Raw genomic sequence first — 17,250 nt, forward strand, 5'->3', positions numbered from 1 at the left:
AAACATACTGAAGTCTTTCCCTGGTCAAAATGTGTTTTTGTTCAGCTGAAAAACACCCATTGGATTTTAAACTGTTATTTTTGGCCCCTCTTTTTGTGCCAATGTTCTTTAAAAAAAATGGCATCATGTATTATGGATAGTGTCATTTGATTTCAGCAGAGTAGAAGCAGCTTTCAGTTCAGGCAAAATCTACCTTTTGAAGCTAGAAAATAGTTGAAGACCAAACATTGTATGCCTTTAACTGTTATCTTTATCTAAAGAGTATATACAGTGCAATCGGAAAGTATTCAGACTCCTTGACTTTTTCCACATTTGACTTTTCCTTCCAGAAGGGCAACCATCTCTGCAGCACTCCACCAATCAGGCCTTTATGGTAGTGTCCAGACGGAAGCCACTCAGTAAAAGGCACATGACATACCGCTTGGAGTTTGCCAAAAGGCAGCTAAAGGACTCTCAGACCATGAGAAACAAGATTCTCTGGTCTGATGAAACCAAGATTGAACTCTTTGTCCTGAATGACATGCGTCAAGTCTGGAGGAAACCTGCCACCATCCCTACGGTGAAGCATGTTTTTCAGCGGCAGAAACTGGGAGACTAGTTAGGGTCGAGGGAAAAATGAACAGAGCAAAGTACAAAGAGATCCTTGATGAAAACCTTCTCCAGAGTGCTCAGGACCTCAGACCTCATATTCACCTTCCAACAGGACAATGACCCTAAGCACACAGCCAAGACAACGCAGGAGTGGCTTCGGGACTAGTCTCTGAATGTCCTTGAGTGGCCCAGCCAGGGCTTGGACTTGAACGCGATCGAAAATCTCTGGAGAGATCTGAAAATAGATGTGCAGCGACGCTCCCCATTCAACCTGACAGAGCTTGAGAGGATCTGCAGAGAAGAATGGGAGGAACTCCCCAAATACAGGTGTGCTAAGCTTGTAGCGTCCTACCCAAGAAGACTCGAGGCTGTAATTGCTGCCAAAGGTGCTTCAACAACGTACTGAGTAAAGGGTCTGAATGCTTAAGTAAATGTGATATTTCAGTTTTTTTATTGTTATAAATTTGCACAAATGTATAACTGGGTCTGAATACTTTCCGAATACAGTGTATATATATAAAAAAAGATTGCACATTATTGAAATATACAATATCTATTCAGACTTAATAAATGTGTTTATGTTAATTTGTCTATTTTGGATTTATATAGATTTTTACATTACATACTACTGGAAAACTGGTCCCAAATGGATATTTCAGCATGTGAACATGTGACCCTCCAGTCTTGCTGTTGCAAAGTATTATTCACTTCCCTGTAATAAATGTTCTGCCACCTCATACAGTTTCCTCAGTATTCTTTCAGAGAATCAGTTACCAGTGGCCTGTTACATTATCCTCGTCCCATAACTCCTATGCTGTATGTGCTGTAGCCAACTTTTCTAGCATGACAACGATACATACAGTATGGATATGGCTAATGTTATCAGCCTTAACATCAAAACCAAAAAAACATAATTTTGTATGTTTGATAAACCACTGCTCTTCTGCATTCACATCTCACATATAATCTCACTCATTATTTACTGTTAATTACAATGTCCCAAGAAAGTGGGGAAACATGTTGACGGTTAAGACATGATGCAAATCTATTGCATAGGTGTTAGCTCCCCTTACAAATTATAAAAATCTAATGTCAGGGCAAAAGAGTCCCCAGTTCCTTATCCTAGCAAACCACTTCCCTATTCTACAACTGAAAACTATGGATTTTTTTTGCAACGTCTAACATAGCAAAGAAAAAATAACTATACATGACTCAATATTGCATATTAATTTGCTTCAAGTCTACCCAGAGATGTTGCTAGATGTCCACAAGTGGTGGGGAAAATGTTCATGTCTACCTGACCTGTTGTGTTTACTGAACAAGAGATCACTTATAAGTCGGGCATAGGTGACTTACAGGAGGGTACTCTAGGGTCCACATGGTTGTCTCTTAGCAGCCCAGCAAAGCCAATCAAGCTGTTCTGGTGGTAGCACATCATGTTGTGGAGAGGCAGGTACTCTGGCTCATGATCAGGTAGTGGTGGATTGGGCTGTGGTGGCCGGAGCTCCCTGTTCACCCCCAGCTCCAGGCCTGGCCTCTCATACTGGGCCTGGGCCTGGAGCAGCTTCCCCTGGGGGCTTACTGAGTTGATCCCAGACCCTTCCCTGCTGTGGATCCTGTTGAGCATGTCGGTGAGGGACCAAGGGTTGCCGGACCCCGAGGGGGAGGGGCTCATCTCCAGGCTACACAGGGCACTCTCAGGTAGGTACATCCTGCTGACCTTTGGGGGCAGGGGGAGAGGGTAGTCAAACTCAGCCTGATGGGGCTGTGGCTGCTGGGGCTGGTGGTCTGATGTGTGGCTGTGGCTATGGCTATGGGAGAGTTCTGGTGCTGGACCACTTGGACCTCCTCGGTGGTGAGGTGGGTGAGGCCCCACTGGTTTCCTGCTCTGCGCCTGGGGCCTCCTGAAGCCAACAGACCCTAGGTGGTGAGTCTGGCCCAGTGGAGGGTGTGGGAGGAAGAGAGGAGAAGCAACGTTTGATAAACCAGTATGCCTGGCTTCGTTATGCTGCCCAGGGCTGAAATAGAACAATAGAGTACAGTTTCAGAATATTAGCCTAGTTTTTATTTTTGTATTTATCCAATCATCATAGTCTAGAAATACTGGACTGGTAAGAAGAAGCATTATGATTCTCGTTCACAATTCATTGCTGATTATTTGATTAAATACACTTTTAAGATTGAAAATGGCCTTGATAATCCGACCTGCCATAGTCCCTGGTAGTAAGTGTGTTGTATGTGTGGGTGTTGTGGGTCATTGGATCCTGGACCCCCCATCCCTCCTGGCCACAGGGCAGGGCTGCAGCCGCAGCCCCCCAGTTCATGAAGGCAGAGATTAAGGGGTTAGGTGCAGCAGAGAGAGATGTGATGTCATCAGTCCTGGATCCTGCTGCACCATAGGAATCCACTGAGCTAGAGCTTGAGACGATGACATCAGCCTCATCATCTGACTCCACTGGTCTGGATCCTACTAAAACAATGAGGACAGGACAGAAAATAACAGGGCCGTATTCATAAAGTGTCTCAGAAAAGGAGTGCTGATCTAGGATTCATGTAATCGTATTCATCATTATTAAATGGCAAACTGATCCTAGATCAGCACTCCAGCTCTGAGACATTATGAATATAGGCTCAGATGCTAGAACAGTAAGGAGAGATGATGCATGGAGATTCCTTAACCTTCTACTTTGACAAACTCTTTAAAATGTCCTAAAATGAACTTTAGAGGACAGGTATAGAATAACTACGTAGATAGCCTACTACAGTTTTTGGATTGTCTCAAAATGAAATAATGACACCTGCTGGCTATTGTCTTGAGCAGTTTCCTTTTCCCATGTTAGGAAAGATCAATAGACAGCTGGCTTAACTGTCATAGTATGAAATAGAAATACGTTCTTTAGAAATTAGGTGTAATGTTTACAATTTCCTTTACAGATGTTTGAATAAACTCTGTTATTAACTCTGTATGTGACTATACCATTTGAAGATTTCAATTCCATCTGGAGTTGTCTTTCATTTAGTTTTTCGGAGCTCTGACCTTCCTTTTCTCTGAACCTACAGAGAGAAACTATTGTCATTATTCACAGTTTCTTATTAACATGATAGTGATGTGTACCAGTAAAGTGGAAAAGAACATGTCACTTAATTGATCAGTGAGTCGACAAAGTACCATTCCAATTCTGCACAATCATCATATCTTCCACTGAGTAAACAATTCAAAGGTTTACCAAGAGGAACATATTGGGGACTATATAATTGACTAACAAATTTGATAGTTATTCTGAGTCATACTGGGAGGAGTATTGTATCACTTTCAAGTGAGTTGCTGTTCATGTTTCAAGCTACTAGAAGGCTGTCTCTCACCTTTTTCTGTTCAGCCCATTGTCACGAAATCCTTTTGCAAAGGGGTTGTTGTCTATCTTGAGCTTTGTTATCTGTTGGGTAAATTAGCACGTCTCATTTATTATGAACTCAGCAAAAAAATAGACGTCCTCTCACTGTCAACTGTGTTTACTTTCAGCAAAGTTAACATGTGTAAATGTTTGTATGAACATAACAAGATTCAACAACTGAGACATAAACTGAACAAGTTCCACAGACATGTGACTGACATAAATTGAATTATGTGTCTCTAAAAGAAGGGGGGAGTCAAAATCAAAAGTAACAGTCAGTATCTGGTGTGGCCACCAGCTGCATTAAGTACTGCAGTGCATCTCCTCCTCATGGACTGCACCAGATTGCCAGTTCTTGCTGTGAGATGTTACCCCACTGTTCCACCAAGGCACCTGCAAGTTCCCGGACATTTCTGGGGGAATGGCCCTAGCCCTCACCCTCCGATCTAACAGGTCCCAGACGTGCTCAATGGGATTGAGATCCGGGCTCTTCGCTGGCCATGGCAGAACACTGACATTCCTGTCTTGCAGGAAATCACACACAGAATGAGCAGTATGGCTGGTAGCATTGTCATGCTGGAGGGTCATGTAAGGATGAGCCTGCAGGAAGAGTACCATATGAGGGAGAAGGATGTCTTCCCTGTAACGCACAGCGTTGAGATTGCCTGCAATGACAACAAGCTCAGTCCGATGATGCTGTGACACACCACCCCAGACCATGACGAACCCTCCACCTCCAAATCGATCCCGCTCAAGAGTACAGGCCTTGGTGTAATGCTCATTCTTTCAACAATAAACATGAATCCTGTCATCACCCCTGGTGAGACAAAACCGCAACTCGTCAGAGAAGAGCACTTTTTGCCAGTCCTGTCTGGTCCAGCGACGGTGGGTTTGTGCCCATAGGCGACGTTGTTGCCGGTGATGTCTGGTGAGGACCTGCCTTACAACAGGCCTACAAGCCCTCAGTCCAGCCTCTCTCAGCCTATTGCATACAGTCTGAGCACTGATGGAGGGATTGTGCATTCCTGGTGTAACTCGGGCAGTTGTTGTTGCCATCCTGTACCTGTGCTGCAGGTGTGATGTTCGGATGTACTGATCCTGTGCAGGTGTTGTTACATGTGGTCTGCCACTGCGAGGATGATCAGCTGCAATTTATTTCCCTGGCTACATCTGCAGTCCTCATGCCTCCTTGCAGCATGCCTAAGGCACGTTCACACAGATGAGCAGGGACCCTGGGCATCTTTATTTTGGTGTTTCTCAGAGTCAGTAGAAAGGCCTCTTTAGTGTCCTAAATTTTCATAACTGTGACCTTAATTGCCTACCGTCTGTAAGCTGTTAGTGTCTTAACAACCGTTCCACAGGTGCATGTTCATTAATTGTTTATGGTTCTTTGAACAAGCATGGGAAACAGTGTTTAAACCCTTTACAATGAAGATCTGTGAAGTTATTTGGATTTTTACGAATTATCTTTGAAAGACAGGATCCTGAAAAAGGGACATTTCTTTTTTTTCTGAGTTTAGTACTGTACACCCCAGGAGGTTGGTAGCACCTTAATTGGGGAGAATGGGCTTGTTCTAATGCCTGGAGCGGAATCAGTGGAATGATATCAAATGCAGCAAACAAATAAAATAGCACATGCACCGAATACAACCTTACCGTGAAATGCTTACTTACAAGCCCTTAACCAACAATGCAGTTCAAGAAATAAAGTTAAGAAAACATTTACAAATGACAACGATACATTTTTAACGTTACAACATTACATTTTGACAACGTTACATTTTTAAAATAAAGTAAAAAATGAAATAAAAAGTAACACAATAAAATAACAATAACGAGGCTATATACAGGGGGTACCGTTACCAAGTCAATGTGTGGAGGTGCAGGTTAGTCGAGGTAATTTGTACATGTAGGTAGGGGTAAAGTGACTATGCATAGATAATAAACAGCGAATGGGGGAGGGGGTATCAATGTAAATAGTCCGGGTGACCATTTGATTAATTGTTCAGCAGTCTTATGATTTATGGGTAGAAGCTGTTAAGGAGCCTTTTGGACCTAGACTTGGCTCTCCAGTACTGTTTGCCGTGCGATAGCAGAGAGAACATTCTATGACTTGGGTGACTGGAGTCTTTGAAAATGTTTTGGGCTTTCCAGGTGTTTGATGCCATTCCATGTGCTCCATTCCGGCCATTATTATTAGCCACTCTCCCCTTAGCAGCCTCCTGTGCTGTACACGTCTCTTATTATGCTCTCTTGAAGCAGCATTTGACATTCCAGACTTTACATGCATTGTCCATATTCAACCTCCAGAGAGCACTCTAATCAACACAATTGGATTAGAGCTGTTCCAATATCTCCTTCTGGGAGAATCCCAAGGGTGTCCTGGCCTTACCTCTGAGTTCTGGTAGGCAGTGACAGCTATGAAAGCTGCCTCGGGGAAGGTGAAGCGCAGGTAGCCCCCTGACAGAGGGTTATAGGGGTCTGGAGACTGGACGATGTGCAGACGGGGCTGGTACTTATGCATGGAGTGAAGAACCACCTGCAGAACATATGATGATCCCTGTTACTACTATGCCTGTCGACACATACTCTCCAAATGGTTTAATTTGGCCCCCAAAATTTCTGCGAAAAAATAAATATACAATACCAGTCAAAGGTTTGGACACACCTACTAATTCAAGGGTTTTTCTTTATTTTTACTATTTTCTACATTGAAGAACAATAGTGAAGACATCAAAACTATGAAATAACATATGGAATCATGTAGTAACCAAAAAGGTCTTAAACATATCAAAATATATTTTATATTTGAGATTCTTCAAAGTAGCCACCCTTTGCCTTGATGACAGCTTTGCACAGACAGCTTTTTATATACAAATGTAAGCAAGGTGTAAGGATCTGGGTGTAGCTGGTGCAGAGGAGTCAGGTGCAGGACAGCAGACATGCGTATCACAAGGAACTTTACTCAAAATGTCCAAATACATGAAGTAATACCAAGCCCACAAACATCGGACCGAACTTACAATAAAACAATCACGCACAAAAACCATGGGGAAAACAGAGGGTTAAATAATGAACATGTAATTGGGGAATTGAAACCAGGTGTGTAAAACAAAGACAAAACAAATGGAAAATGAAAAGTGAATCGGCGATGGCTAGAAGGCCGGTGACGTCGACCGTCGAATGCTGCCGGAACAAGAAGAGGGACCGACTTCGGCGGAAGTCATGACACAAGGTTTGAAATGATTATGTTTTAGTCAAACATTATATCTGTTTGGGCTTCTTGCAGTCAATTTGCAGTGTACAAATTATTTGTAATTATGTTTACATTTTAGTAATTTAGTAGATGCTCTTATCCAGAGGGACTTACATGATCAATTAGGGTTAAGTGCCTTGCTTAAGGGCACATCTACAGATTGCTAAAATTCTAATAGTTCGCCTAATTTCAGTTTATGTGACAAAACAAGCAAGTATAGTGTAGAGAATCATTGTACCATCTAAACTGCTGTGAAATATATTGTGCATAATCAAAAATATTGTACTTTCAGCTGTTTGAAGCTGGTGTACAAAACTGAAAGTTAAAGACACAAATATGTTACTTAACCACAGGAAGCATAGAAACACAGCACATAGAACAGATCTAACGCTTCTTAGACTTGTTTTTAACAAGAATGACAGATCTATAACTCACATTTCTATGAGAATTTGGTTGGGTTGCCAAAAAAGTTGCATTTTCCAGGTTTAAGTAACATTCAGTGACTATCAGCTCTTTTGCAACAGTGTCATGGTGACATGACACTTTTAATGTCATAAAATGTGCCATGGTCCTTCCATGCCAAGCCTTACCAGGCCACTGGAGTTGAGGGTGTTGTTGGTGAGTTTGAGCTTGTGGAAGGAGACGGGGTATTGCATCCACCTCTCCCCCAGGGAGGGAGAGTCTGGGTGGATGAAGAAGCGGTTGGGAAGATGTGGCTCGGTCATACCACTCACTTCCCAGCGATCCCTGCTCCACTGCACAGGACAGAGGTACAGTTTAGTGTCTAAACACATTGATAACCAGCATCTTCTGCAGTTTTGAATCTAACATATTTTTCTAAAGCTTATCAATCTAAACACAAACACTAATCTACAACGTTAGTGTGTGTGTGTGTGGGTGTGTGTGTGTGTGTGTTGTGGTAGCAATAGATAACACAAAATTTAAATAAACAGTAGCCTAATGCTGGGAGGGGTAGGGTGAGGTACCTTGTATTTGTCGTCATCAAATGAGACCATGTCCATCATCAACACATACTTTGCCTGAGGATTCAACCCTGTCACAGTGACTCTGCAGCTCGGAAACATACGCCTATAAAATACAATCAGGTGGGAAGTTTGAACAATATTGAACCAACCGGTTAGGAGAGACCAGGGCACAAAGTAACAACGAAACTCAAACTAGAAACCACGTAGAAAGCTGAATGATGTAATTCAATGTGCTAATGCTTGGTTAGTGTATCTACATGCCTTGTAACTTTTGCTAGAATCCATACATTTTTCAAGGAGAATTGTCAATATTCTTGCCGCCTCTCTTTTTTTAATATATAATAATTCTTATCAGTAAGAAGAGGTCTGTTGATTGGTATAGCTGATGACAATAATTACTGTTTATTAAACTCAGATTTGTAGAGGGGCAAATTTTTACATTTATCACAATTAATCCCTTATCTAAAATTCAATGGTATTTTATATGGTATTTAGAAATATTCACATAATATTCACATAATGAAAAATATATATATATCAAGTTTGCAATTACAACTAAGATAATACCTTAGAAAAATGTAAGAGAAAAAATCATACTTTTGAATGTGAAAAGTATCCTATCTATAATATATACATTTTGGTTACTCGGTTTTTGGTCAATATGACATGCCTAAAAGATCAAATATACATATATTTTAGTCAATGTAGTGAATTTTCATCCAAGTATCAGCTTCAAGTCAGAAAATGTTTCAATTACCCCTAATTTGTATCATTGAAGACAGTATTACATTTAACCCTGCAGCCTGTTACAATGATCCCCGCCAAAGGGTGTCGTGCACCCAAAAAATCTGAGGGCGCACAAGGTACGAGGATGCCTGGGGGTGGTCCGTAGTGGGGCTATGCCCCCGTCTGTAAGTTGGAGAATTTAGCATTATTCAAACACCTAAAACAGATTTTTTTCTGCAATCTAGAGACATCATCATGCTTAATTCTGTGTCAAAGAAATATGTATATTTTTCTGCATATGTAAGCATACTTCTTGAGCTGTCTGTATCCTCCTGACTGGTGTGTTTTTTAAAGAAACTAAATATGCTTCTCTGCATCTCTGCTCAAATCTGGGTAAAAGATTGAAAGGAACATCTTATTCAGTATATTTAGTTATTGCTTGCTTTTCTAAAGTCTACTAACCTTGCCAGCAGGTATGCCAGCTAAGATGGTTAGACAAGCTAGCTATTCTAACTTGATTGATAGCCTGTCAATTTCTCGCATGGAATAGCCTTAATTTCTCAGATCAAGAATAGACTGATGAGTTTCACAAAGAAAGTCTTTGTTTCTGGCCATTTTGAGCCTGTAATCGAACCCACAAATGCTGATGCTCCAGATACTCAACTAGTCTAAAGAAGGGCAGTTTTATTGCTTCTTTAATCAACACAAGTTTTCAGCTGTGCTAACATGTGTGCAAAATGGTTTTCTAATGATCATTTAGCCTTTTAAAATTATAAACTTGGATTAGTTTACACAACCATTGGAACACAAGAGTGATGGTTGCTGATAATGGGCCTCTGTACGCATATGTAGACATTCCATTAAAAATCAGCCATTTCCAGCTACAATAGTAATTTACAACATTAACATTGTCTACACTGTATTTCTGATCAATTTGATGTTATTTTAATGGACAAAAAATGTGCTTTGATTTCAAAAACAAGGACATTTCTAAGTGATCCCAAACGTTATATGTGTATATATATGTGTGTGTGTGTGTGTGTGTGTGTGTGTGTGTGTGTGTGTGTGTGTGTGTGTGTGTGTGTTTATTACAGGACAAATCTGAGGGCACATGCTCCTGTGCCCCCTATGGGCATGACGCCTCTGACCCTAGCCTGGGTACCGGTCTTTAGCTAATCCACTCCCTGTACTCCGTCGTGCCAAAAAGACTGGCCTTTCTGCCATCTTTAAATATGAACATTCTATAATTAATGAACTGGAGGAGAACAGAGGATTTGTTCCTGATTCGATCACCGCTATCCTCTAATCACAACTATTATGCAAATATTGGAACTCATAAACTTTTATATCCACAGAACATGTTGGCATCCCGTTGCTAACCAACCGTTTTTGGTTTGTCCAGATGAAAAACCAGTCTAACAAAAGCACTGAGGTACTAACGGTCAAAAAGTTGCTAGCTCACCTCTAAATTCTCAAAGTATATTCCAACCACAAAACGTCTGAGTTTTACTTGCCTAGCTAACAGCTAAATATAGTTTTTATAAATTCTAATTACATTTTCGACACTCCACATGTTGTCATGGAAAATATTAATGTTATTTCCAAAAACCAATAGTAACTCCGCCATAAATTAGTAGGGTATATTGTCTCGTTCAGGTGCTAGTCGGACATACGACACTAGGACATTTCCGACTTGCAAACTGGTTGAACGTAGCCAGTGTATAACTACAACCAATTAGCAAGTTGGAAATTTCCGAGTTTCCTAGTTCCGACAAGCACTGCTGCATATGTTGGTCACAGATACCTTAAAAAAATGGTGGGGGAGTGGATCAGAAAACCAGTTAGTATCTGTTGTGACCACCATTTACCTCATGCAGCGCAACACATTTCCTTCGCATAGAGTTAATCAGGCTGTTGATTGTGGCCTGTGAAATGTTATCCAACTCCTCTTCAATGGCTTTGTCAAGTTGCTGCATAATGGCGGGAACTGGAACACCCTGTCTGTTGAGTATGCAAGCCATGGAAGAACTGGGACATTTCCATCTTCCAGGAATTGTGTACAGATCCTTGCGACATGGGGCTGAGCATTTTCATGCTGAAACATTAGGTGATGGCGGAGGATGAATGGCACGACAATGGGACTAAGGATCTTATCACGTTATCTCTGTGCATTCAAATTACCATCGATAAAATGCAACTGCGTTCATTGTCCGTAGTTTATGCCTGCCCATAGCATAATCCCACCTCCACCATGGGCACTCTGTTCACAACGTTGACATCAGCAAACTGCTCACCCACACATCGCCATACACGCTGTCTGCCATCTGCCCGGTACAGTTGAAACCGATATTCATCTGTGACGAGCACACTTCTCCAGCATGCCAGTGGTCATCAAAGGTGAGCATTTGTCCACTGAACTTGGTTCCGACGCCGAACTGCAGTCAGGTCAAGACTCTGGTGAGAACGACGAGCACGTAGATGAGCTTTCGTGAGATGGTTTCTGACAGTTTGTGCAGAAATTCTTATGTTGTGCAAACTCAGTTTCATCAGCTGTCCAGGTGGCTGGGCTCAAACGATTCTGCAGGTGAAGAAGCCAGATGTGGATATCTTGGGCTGGTGTGGTTACACGTGGTCTGCGGTTGTGAGGCTGGTTGGTCGTACTGCCAAATTCTGGAAGCGGCTTATGGTAGAAAAATGAACATTCAGTTCTTTGGCAACAGCTCTGGTGGACATTCCTGCAGTGAGCATGCCAATTGCACGCTCCCTCAAAACTTGAGACATCTGTGGCATCGTGTTGTGTGACAAAACTGCACATTTTAGAGTGGCCTTTTATTGTCCCCAGCACAAGGTGTACTTGTGTAATAATCATGCTGTTTAATCAGCTTCTTGATATGCCACACCTGTCAGGTGGATGGATTATCTTGGCAAAGGAGAAATGCTCACAAAACAAATTTGTGCAAAACATTTCAGCGAAATAAGCTTTTTGTGTGTATGGAACATTTCTGGGATCTTTTAGTTCAGCTCATGAAACATGGGACCAACACTTTACATGTTGCGTTTATATTTTTGTTAAGTGTAGTAACCGCAGTCTGCAGATAGACATTAGAAAGGCCAGTCTGTAATGGGTCAGCGGTCAAACGACCACCCCTCATCACTGTCAAATGTTCCCTAAAATACTTAAGCGAACAGGCCTTTCTAATCGACCTGGCCCGGGTATCCTGGAAGGATATTGACCTCATTCCATCAGTAGAGGATGCCTGGTTATTCTTTAAAAGTGCTTTCCTCACCATTTAAATAAGCATGCCCCATTTAAAAAATGTAGAACTAAGAACAGATATAGCCCTTGGTTCACTCCAGACTTGACTGCCCTTGACCAGCACAAAAGCATCCTGTGGCGTACTGCATTAGCATCGAATAGTTAGGAACCAATATACACAGGCAGTTAGGAAAGCTAAGGCTAGCTTTTTCAAACAGAAATTTGCATCCTGTAGCACAAACTCCAAAAAGTTCTACGACACTGTAAATTCCATGGAGAATAAGAGCACCTCCTCCCAGCTGCCCACTGCATTGAGGCTAGGAAACACCGTCACCACCTATAAATCTACGATAATTGAGAATTTCAATAAGCATTTCTCTACAGCTGGCCATGCCTTCCACCTGGCTACCCCTACCCCGGTCAACAGCTCTGCACCCCCCACAGCAACTTGCCCAAGCCTCCCCCATTTCTTCTTCACCCAAATCCAGATAGCTGATGTTCTGAAAGAGCTGCAAAATCTAGATCCCTACAAATCAGCTGGGCTAGACAATCTGGACCCTCTCTTTCTAAAATTATCCACCACAATTGTTGCAACCCTTATTACTAACCTGTTCAACCTTTCTTTCGTATCATCTGAGATCCCTAAAAATTGGAAAGCTGCCGCGGTCATCACCCTCTTCAAAGGGGGAGACACTCTAGACCCAAACTGTTACAGTCCTATATCTATCCTACCCTGCCTTTCTAAAATCTTCGAAAGCCAAGTTAACAAACAAATCACCGACCATTTCGAATCCCACCGTACCTTCTCCTCTATGCCATCTGGTTTCTGAGCGGGTCATGGGTGCACCTCAGCCACGCTCAAGGTCCTAAACGATATCATAACCGCCATCGATAAAAGACAATACTGTGCAGCCATCTTCATCGACCTGGCCAAGGCTTTCGACTCTGTCAATCACTGCATTCTTATCGGCAGACTCAACAGCCTTGGTTTCTCAAATGACTGCCTCGCCTGGTTCACCAACTACTTCTCAAATAGAGTTCAGTGTGTCAAATTGGAGGGCCTGTTGTCCAGACCTCTGGCAGTCTCTATGGGGGTGCCACAGGGTTAAATTCTCGGGCCGACTCTTTTCTCTGTGTACATCAATGATGTTGCTCTTGCTGCTGGTGATTCTCTGATCCACCTCTACGCAGACGACACCATTCTATATACTTCTGGCCCTTCTTTGTACACTGTGTTAACAAACCTCCAGACGAGCTTCAATGCCATACAACACTCCTTCCGTGGCCTCCAACTCTTCAACCGATCGCTGCCCGCACCCTCCCGCCCGTCTACTCTGGACGGTTCTGACTTAGAATATGTGGACAACTACAAATACCTAGGTGTCTGGTTAGACTGTAAACTCTCCTTCCAGACTCACATTAAGCATCTCCAATCCAAAATTAAATCTAGAATCGGCTTCCTATTCGGCAACAAAGCATCCTTTACTAATGCTGCCAAACACCCTCATAAAACTGACTATCTGTTACGCCCTGACCTTAGTTCCTTTGTTATGTCTCTATTTTGGTTTGGTCAGGGCGTGAGTTGGGGTGGGCATTCTATGTTTTTGTTCTATGTTTTATATTTCTATGTGTTTGGCCGAGTGTGGTTCTCAATCAGAGGCAGCTGTCTATCGTTGTCTTTGATTGAGAACCATACTTAGGTAGCCTCATCCCACCTGTGTTTTGTGGGTAGTTGTTTTCTGTTGTGTGTCTGCACCAGCCAGAACTGTTTCGGTCGTTCTCTTTGTTATTTTTGTTATTTCAGTGTTCATTAAATAAATATGGACACGTACCACGCTGCACCTTGGTCCTCTCCTTCCAACAGCCGTTACACTATCCTACCGATCCTTGATTTCGGCGATGTCATTTACAAAATAGCCTCCAACACTCTACTCAGAAAATTGGATGTAGTCTATCACAGTGCCATCCATTTTGTCACCAAAGCCCAATATACTACCCACCACTGAGACCTGTATGCTCTCGTTGGCTGGCACTCGCTTCATATTTGTCGCCAAACTCACTGGCTCCAGATCATCTATAAGTCTTTGCTAGGTAAAGCCCTGCCTTATCTCAGCTGACTGGTCACCATAGTAGCACCCACCCGTAGCACGCGCTCCAGCAGGTATATTTCACTGGCCATCCCCAAAGCCAACTCCTCATTTGGACACCTTTCCTTCCAGTTCTCTGCTGCCAATGACTGGAACAAATTGCAAAAATCACTGAAGCTGGAGTCTTATACCTCCCTCACTAACTTTAAGTATCAGCTGTCAGAGCAGCTTATCAATCATTGCACCTGTACACAGCACATCTGTAAATAGCCCACCCAACTACCTCTTCCACATATTGTTAATTGTTTTTTGCTCCTTTGCACCCCAGTATCTCTATTTGCACATTCATCTTCTGCACTATCTATCACTCCAGTATTTAATTGCTAAATTGTAATTATTTCGCCGCTATGGACTATTTATTGCCTTACCTCCCTAATCTTACTACATTTGCACACACTGTATTGATTTTTATATTGTGTTATTGACTGTACGTTTGTTTATTCCATGTGTAACTCTGTGTTGTTTGTGTCGCACTGCTTTGTTTTATCTTGGTCGCAGTTGTAAATAACTAGCCTACCTGATTAAATAAAGGTGAAATAAAATAAATAAATAAATAAAAGTCTCTTTGGCAGTGACAAGGAGTGGAACTTCAGCTGAAGAAACTGGTACTCAGACTACTCTTACACCGCCGCCTACATGGTTAAGTGTACATTTTGACTTCTGACACTTTCTGTTGACTTGTAAAGGACTGGTATGTCCTAGAAAGGTAGTTACAGTGGGTAATGGTAGCTGAGATATGCATGTTGTTTGTATAAAATATTATTAATAACTCAAATAATCTTTTCATAAATAAGCAAAAGACTGAAAGTGTTACTTTGTGCTCCATACTACTATCGGTTATTCAATTTAATAAAAAATAGTGGTTCTTTGCAACAGAATTACTCTGAGACTAGGCCTATGTCCCAAAACAGTCACCAAATGGAAATTACATTATTTTAGGCTATCGTATTTAATTCATTTCTAATGTTTCTATCACTCATGTTTCATATTCTTGACAAGCGGTTATTATGAAGGACTATGGCTACCGCTATTTATCATCCACACATCCTACCTTCCTGTTTTGGTGATGAGCATCTCAGTTCCTATATCGCCAAATTGTTCCCATAGCTCGCGACCCTGGAGCGACACCCGAACTTGAAGAGCTGAAAGCTCGGGTTCACACCCGACTTTACCACCGCGGTTCCAAGACTGGCCCCGTCGAACCGCATCTTTCCAATCTAGTAGAAGGTATTTATTTGCGTCATTCATAGCCTATATTAGAGTTACGTTTTTTATTCCACAAACCTATGACAATAGACTACATAAATAGCTAACCACTGGGCACACAGTGGTTGAATGAATCAACGTTGTTTCCACGTCATTTCAATTAAATTATGTTAGATGTTGAATTGACGTCTGTGCCCAGTGGGATAGGCTACCCCTCTCAATAGGAAAGATCATTGGTATTGTTAGGCTCAATTAGGACTTTTAAACACTGTAATGCAACGTTTTCAATAACATTTGGTCATGTTGTCTATCCATTAAACACAAACCTACCTGGTGGACAATAGCCATAGTTCCTGGGCTGAGAGTTGAGTGGGTAGTCACCACACAGCAGCCTCTCCTCATGCAGATACATGGCCTTGGAGCTCCAGTCAGCGCTCTTGTTGTTAATTCCTCTCTGATTTACTCCAAACTCGAACTCAGTGATATGCACTTGAGATGTGATTAGGGCAGCTATCCCCTATACCTTTCCCTCCCATATGGAAGAAGACAGAGGTGTGTATGTGTGTGTGTGTGTGTGTGTTAAGTGTTGGAACATCAATCAGAACCCCACTTTGATCTTTATACAGTTTAGAGTAGCCTAAATGTTGTTGTGTGAAAAGAGGGGTGCAGGTAGGGGGAGGTTGGTGTTCAGTATAGGCAGTGAGGCATTGGGGTTTCCCAACTTCAAAACTCCCAACTCCCAGGCCAGGTGCTAATCACCTGGGCAGTTTGGCCTGCCATTACTACAGGAAGCTGGTCCCGGCTCCTTTATTATACTGGCTGACCAGACAGACACAGGACAGAAGGCAGGGGAGTGTCAATGCAGAGGTGTGTGTTGAGTGACACCTTGCTCCCTAAGTAACGACCTCCAGTCCACTGGACTTGAGCTCTACAGGGATGGCCTGGCTCTTTGAGATGTGGCTTGGTTATGATAAATATCATCATGATACCAAAAATATCTGAACACTTCTGATCTTCTCTAATGTAGTAAATGCTGTCACAAAAATATATATTTGTCTTTGGTCTTCAAGGCAAGAGGGTGGAATTATTAATGTGGTTGTATGATTAAACAATATTTTAAATTATCATTAAATTATCATTAGGAATGGATAAATCATTCTACATATGAAATACGTATTTGAGAGAACTTACAAATCTCTTATCCCAGCATATGAAGAGGACCTACACAGAACTTGTATGGACTGGAGACTCATGTTCTGCTCTTATGCTCATATGTTATGTAGAGGTAAATCAGAACATTACAGAACATTTCTATGAATGTCTATAAATAGTAATTTACTTTCCTTCAATGTGCTACAATAGAAAATGAACTGCATCAGATTCATTACCCAAGATGATCCGTTTTTAGGGATATTTATTTATTTATTTATTTCCCCCCAATACTTCCATCTGATACATACTTAATAATATTAAGAGCAAATGTAGTCTGATTTAGATGTTAAATGTGAAACTGCATTCTTACAAAGTAAAGCAAATGTGTATTATTCTTTTTCATTCCGTACATAAATAAATTACATTTTTGTCCTCCTGTTTTTCAATGTCTGGCTGGCCGCACAAATAAATTTTTATTTGAATGCGCTGTAAAATTCACAGAAATCTCAATTTATTTCCCTGGTGCCGCCCAGATAGG

At 41.8% G+C, this 17,250-nt stretch overlaps 1 protein-coding gene across 3 annotated transcripts; it reads right to left on the reverse strand.

Moving 5' to 3' along the window:
• Window positions 1-945: 945 nt before the first annotated feature.
• LOC120057048 (T-box transcription factor TBX6L-like) lies at window positions 946-16,267 on the reverse strand. Of its 3 annotated transcripts, none has more exons than XM_039005428.1 (9): window positions 15,891-16,267; window positions 15,406-15,571; window positions 8,226-8,328; window positions 7,830-7,994; window positions 6,376-6,522; window positions 3,955-4,025; window positions 3,569-3,645; window positions 2,797-3,061; window positions 946-2,609 (listed from the first exon to the last, which is right to left on the reverse strand). In XM_039005428.1, the coding sequence occupies exons 1-9, from the start codon at window positions 15,970-15,972 to the stop codon at window positions 1,922-1,924; spliced, it is 1,764 nt and encodes a 587-aa protein (XP_038861356.1). In that variant the 5' UTR covers window positions 15,973-16,267; the 3' UTR covers window positions 946-1,921. The 3 variants fall into 3 exon arrangements, with proteins under 3 accessions (XP_038861356.1, XP_038861358.1, XP_038861359.1); XM_039005430.1 differs by having other exon boundaries at window positions 2,797-3,058; window positions 15,891-16,266; XM_039005431.1 differs by lacking the exons at window positions 15,406-15,571; window positions 15,891-16,267 and adding an exon at window positions 8,983-9,141.
• Between the last annotated feature and the right edge of the window lie 983 nt (window positions 16,268-17,250).

Source organism: Salvelinus namaycush, chromosome 12 (assembly GCF_016432855.1).
Source record: "Salvelinus namaycush isolate Seneca chromosome 12, SaNama_1.0, whole genome shotgun sequence".
In the NCBI taxonomy this organism is placed as follows: Eukaryota; Metazoa; Chordata; class Actinopteri; order Salmoniformes; family Salmonidae; genus Salvelinus; species Salvelinus namaycush.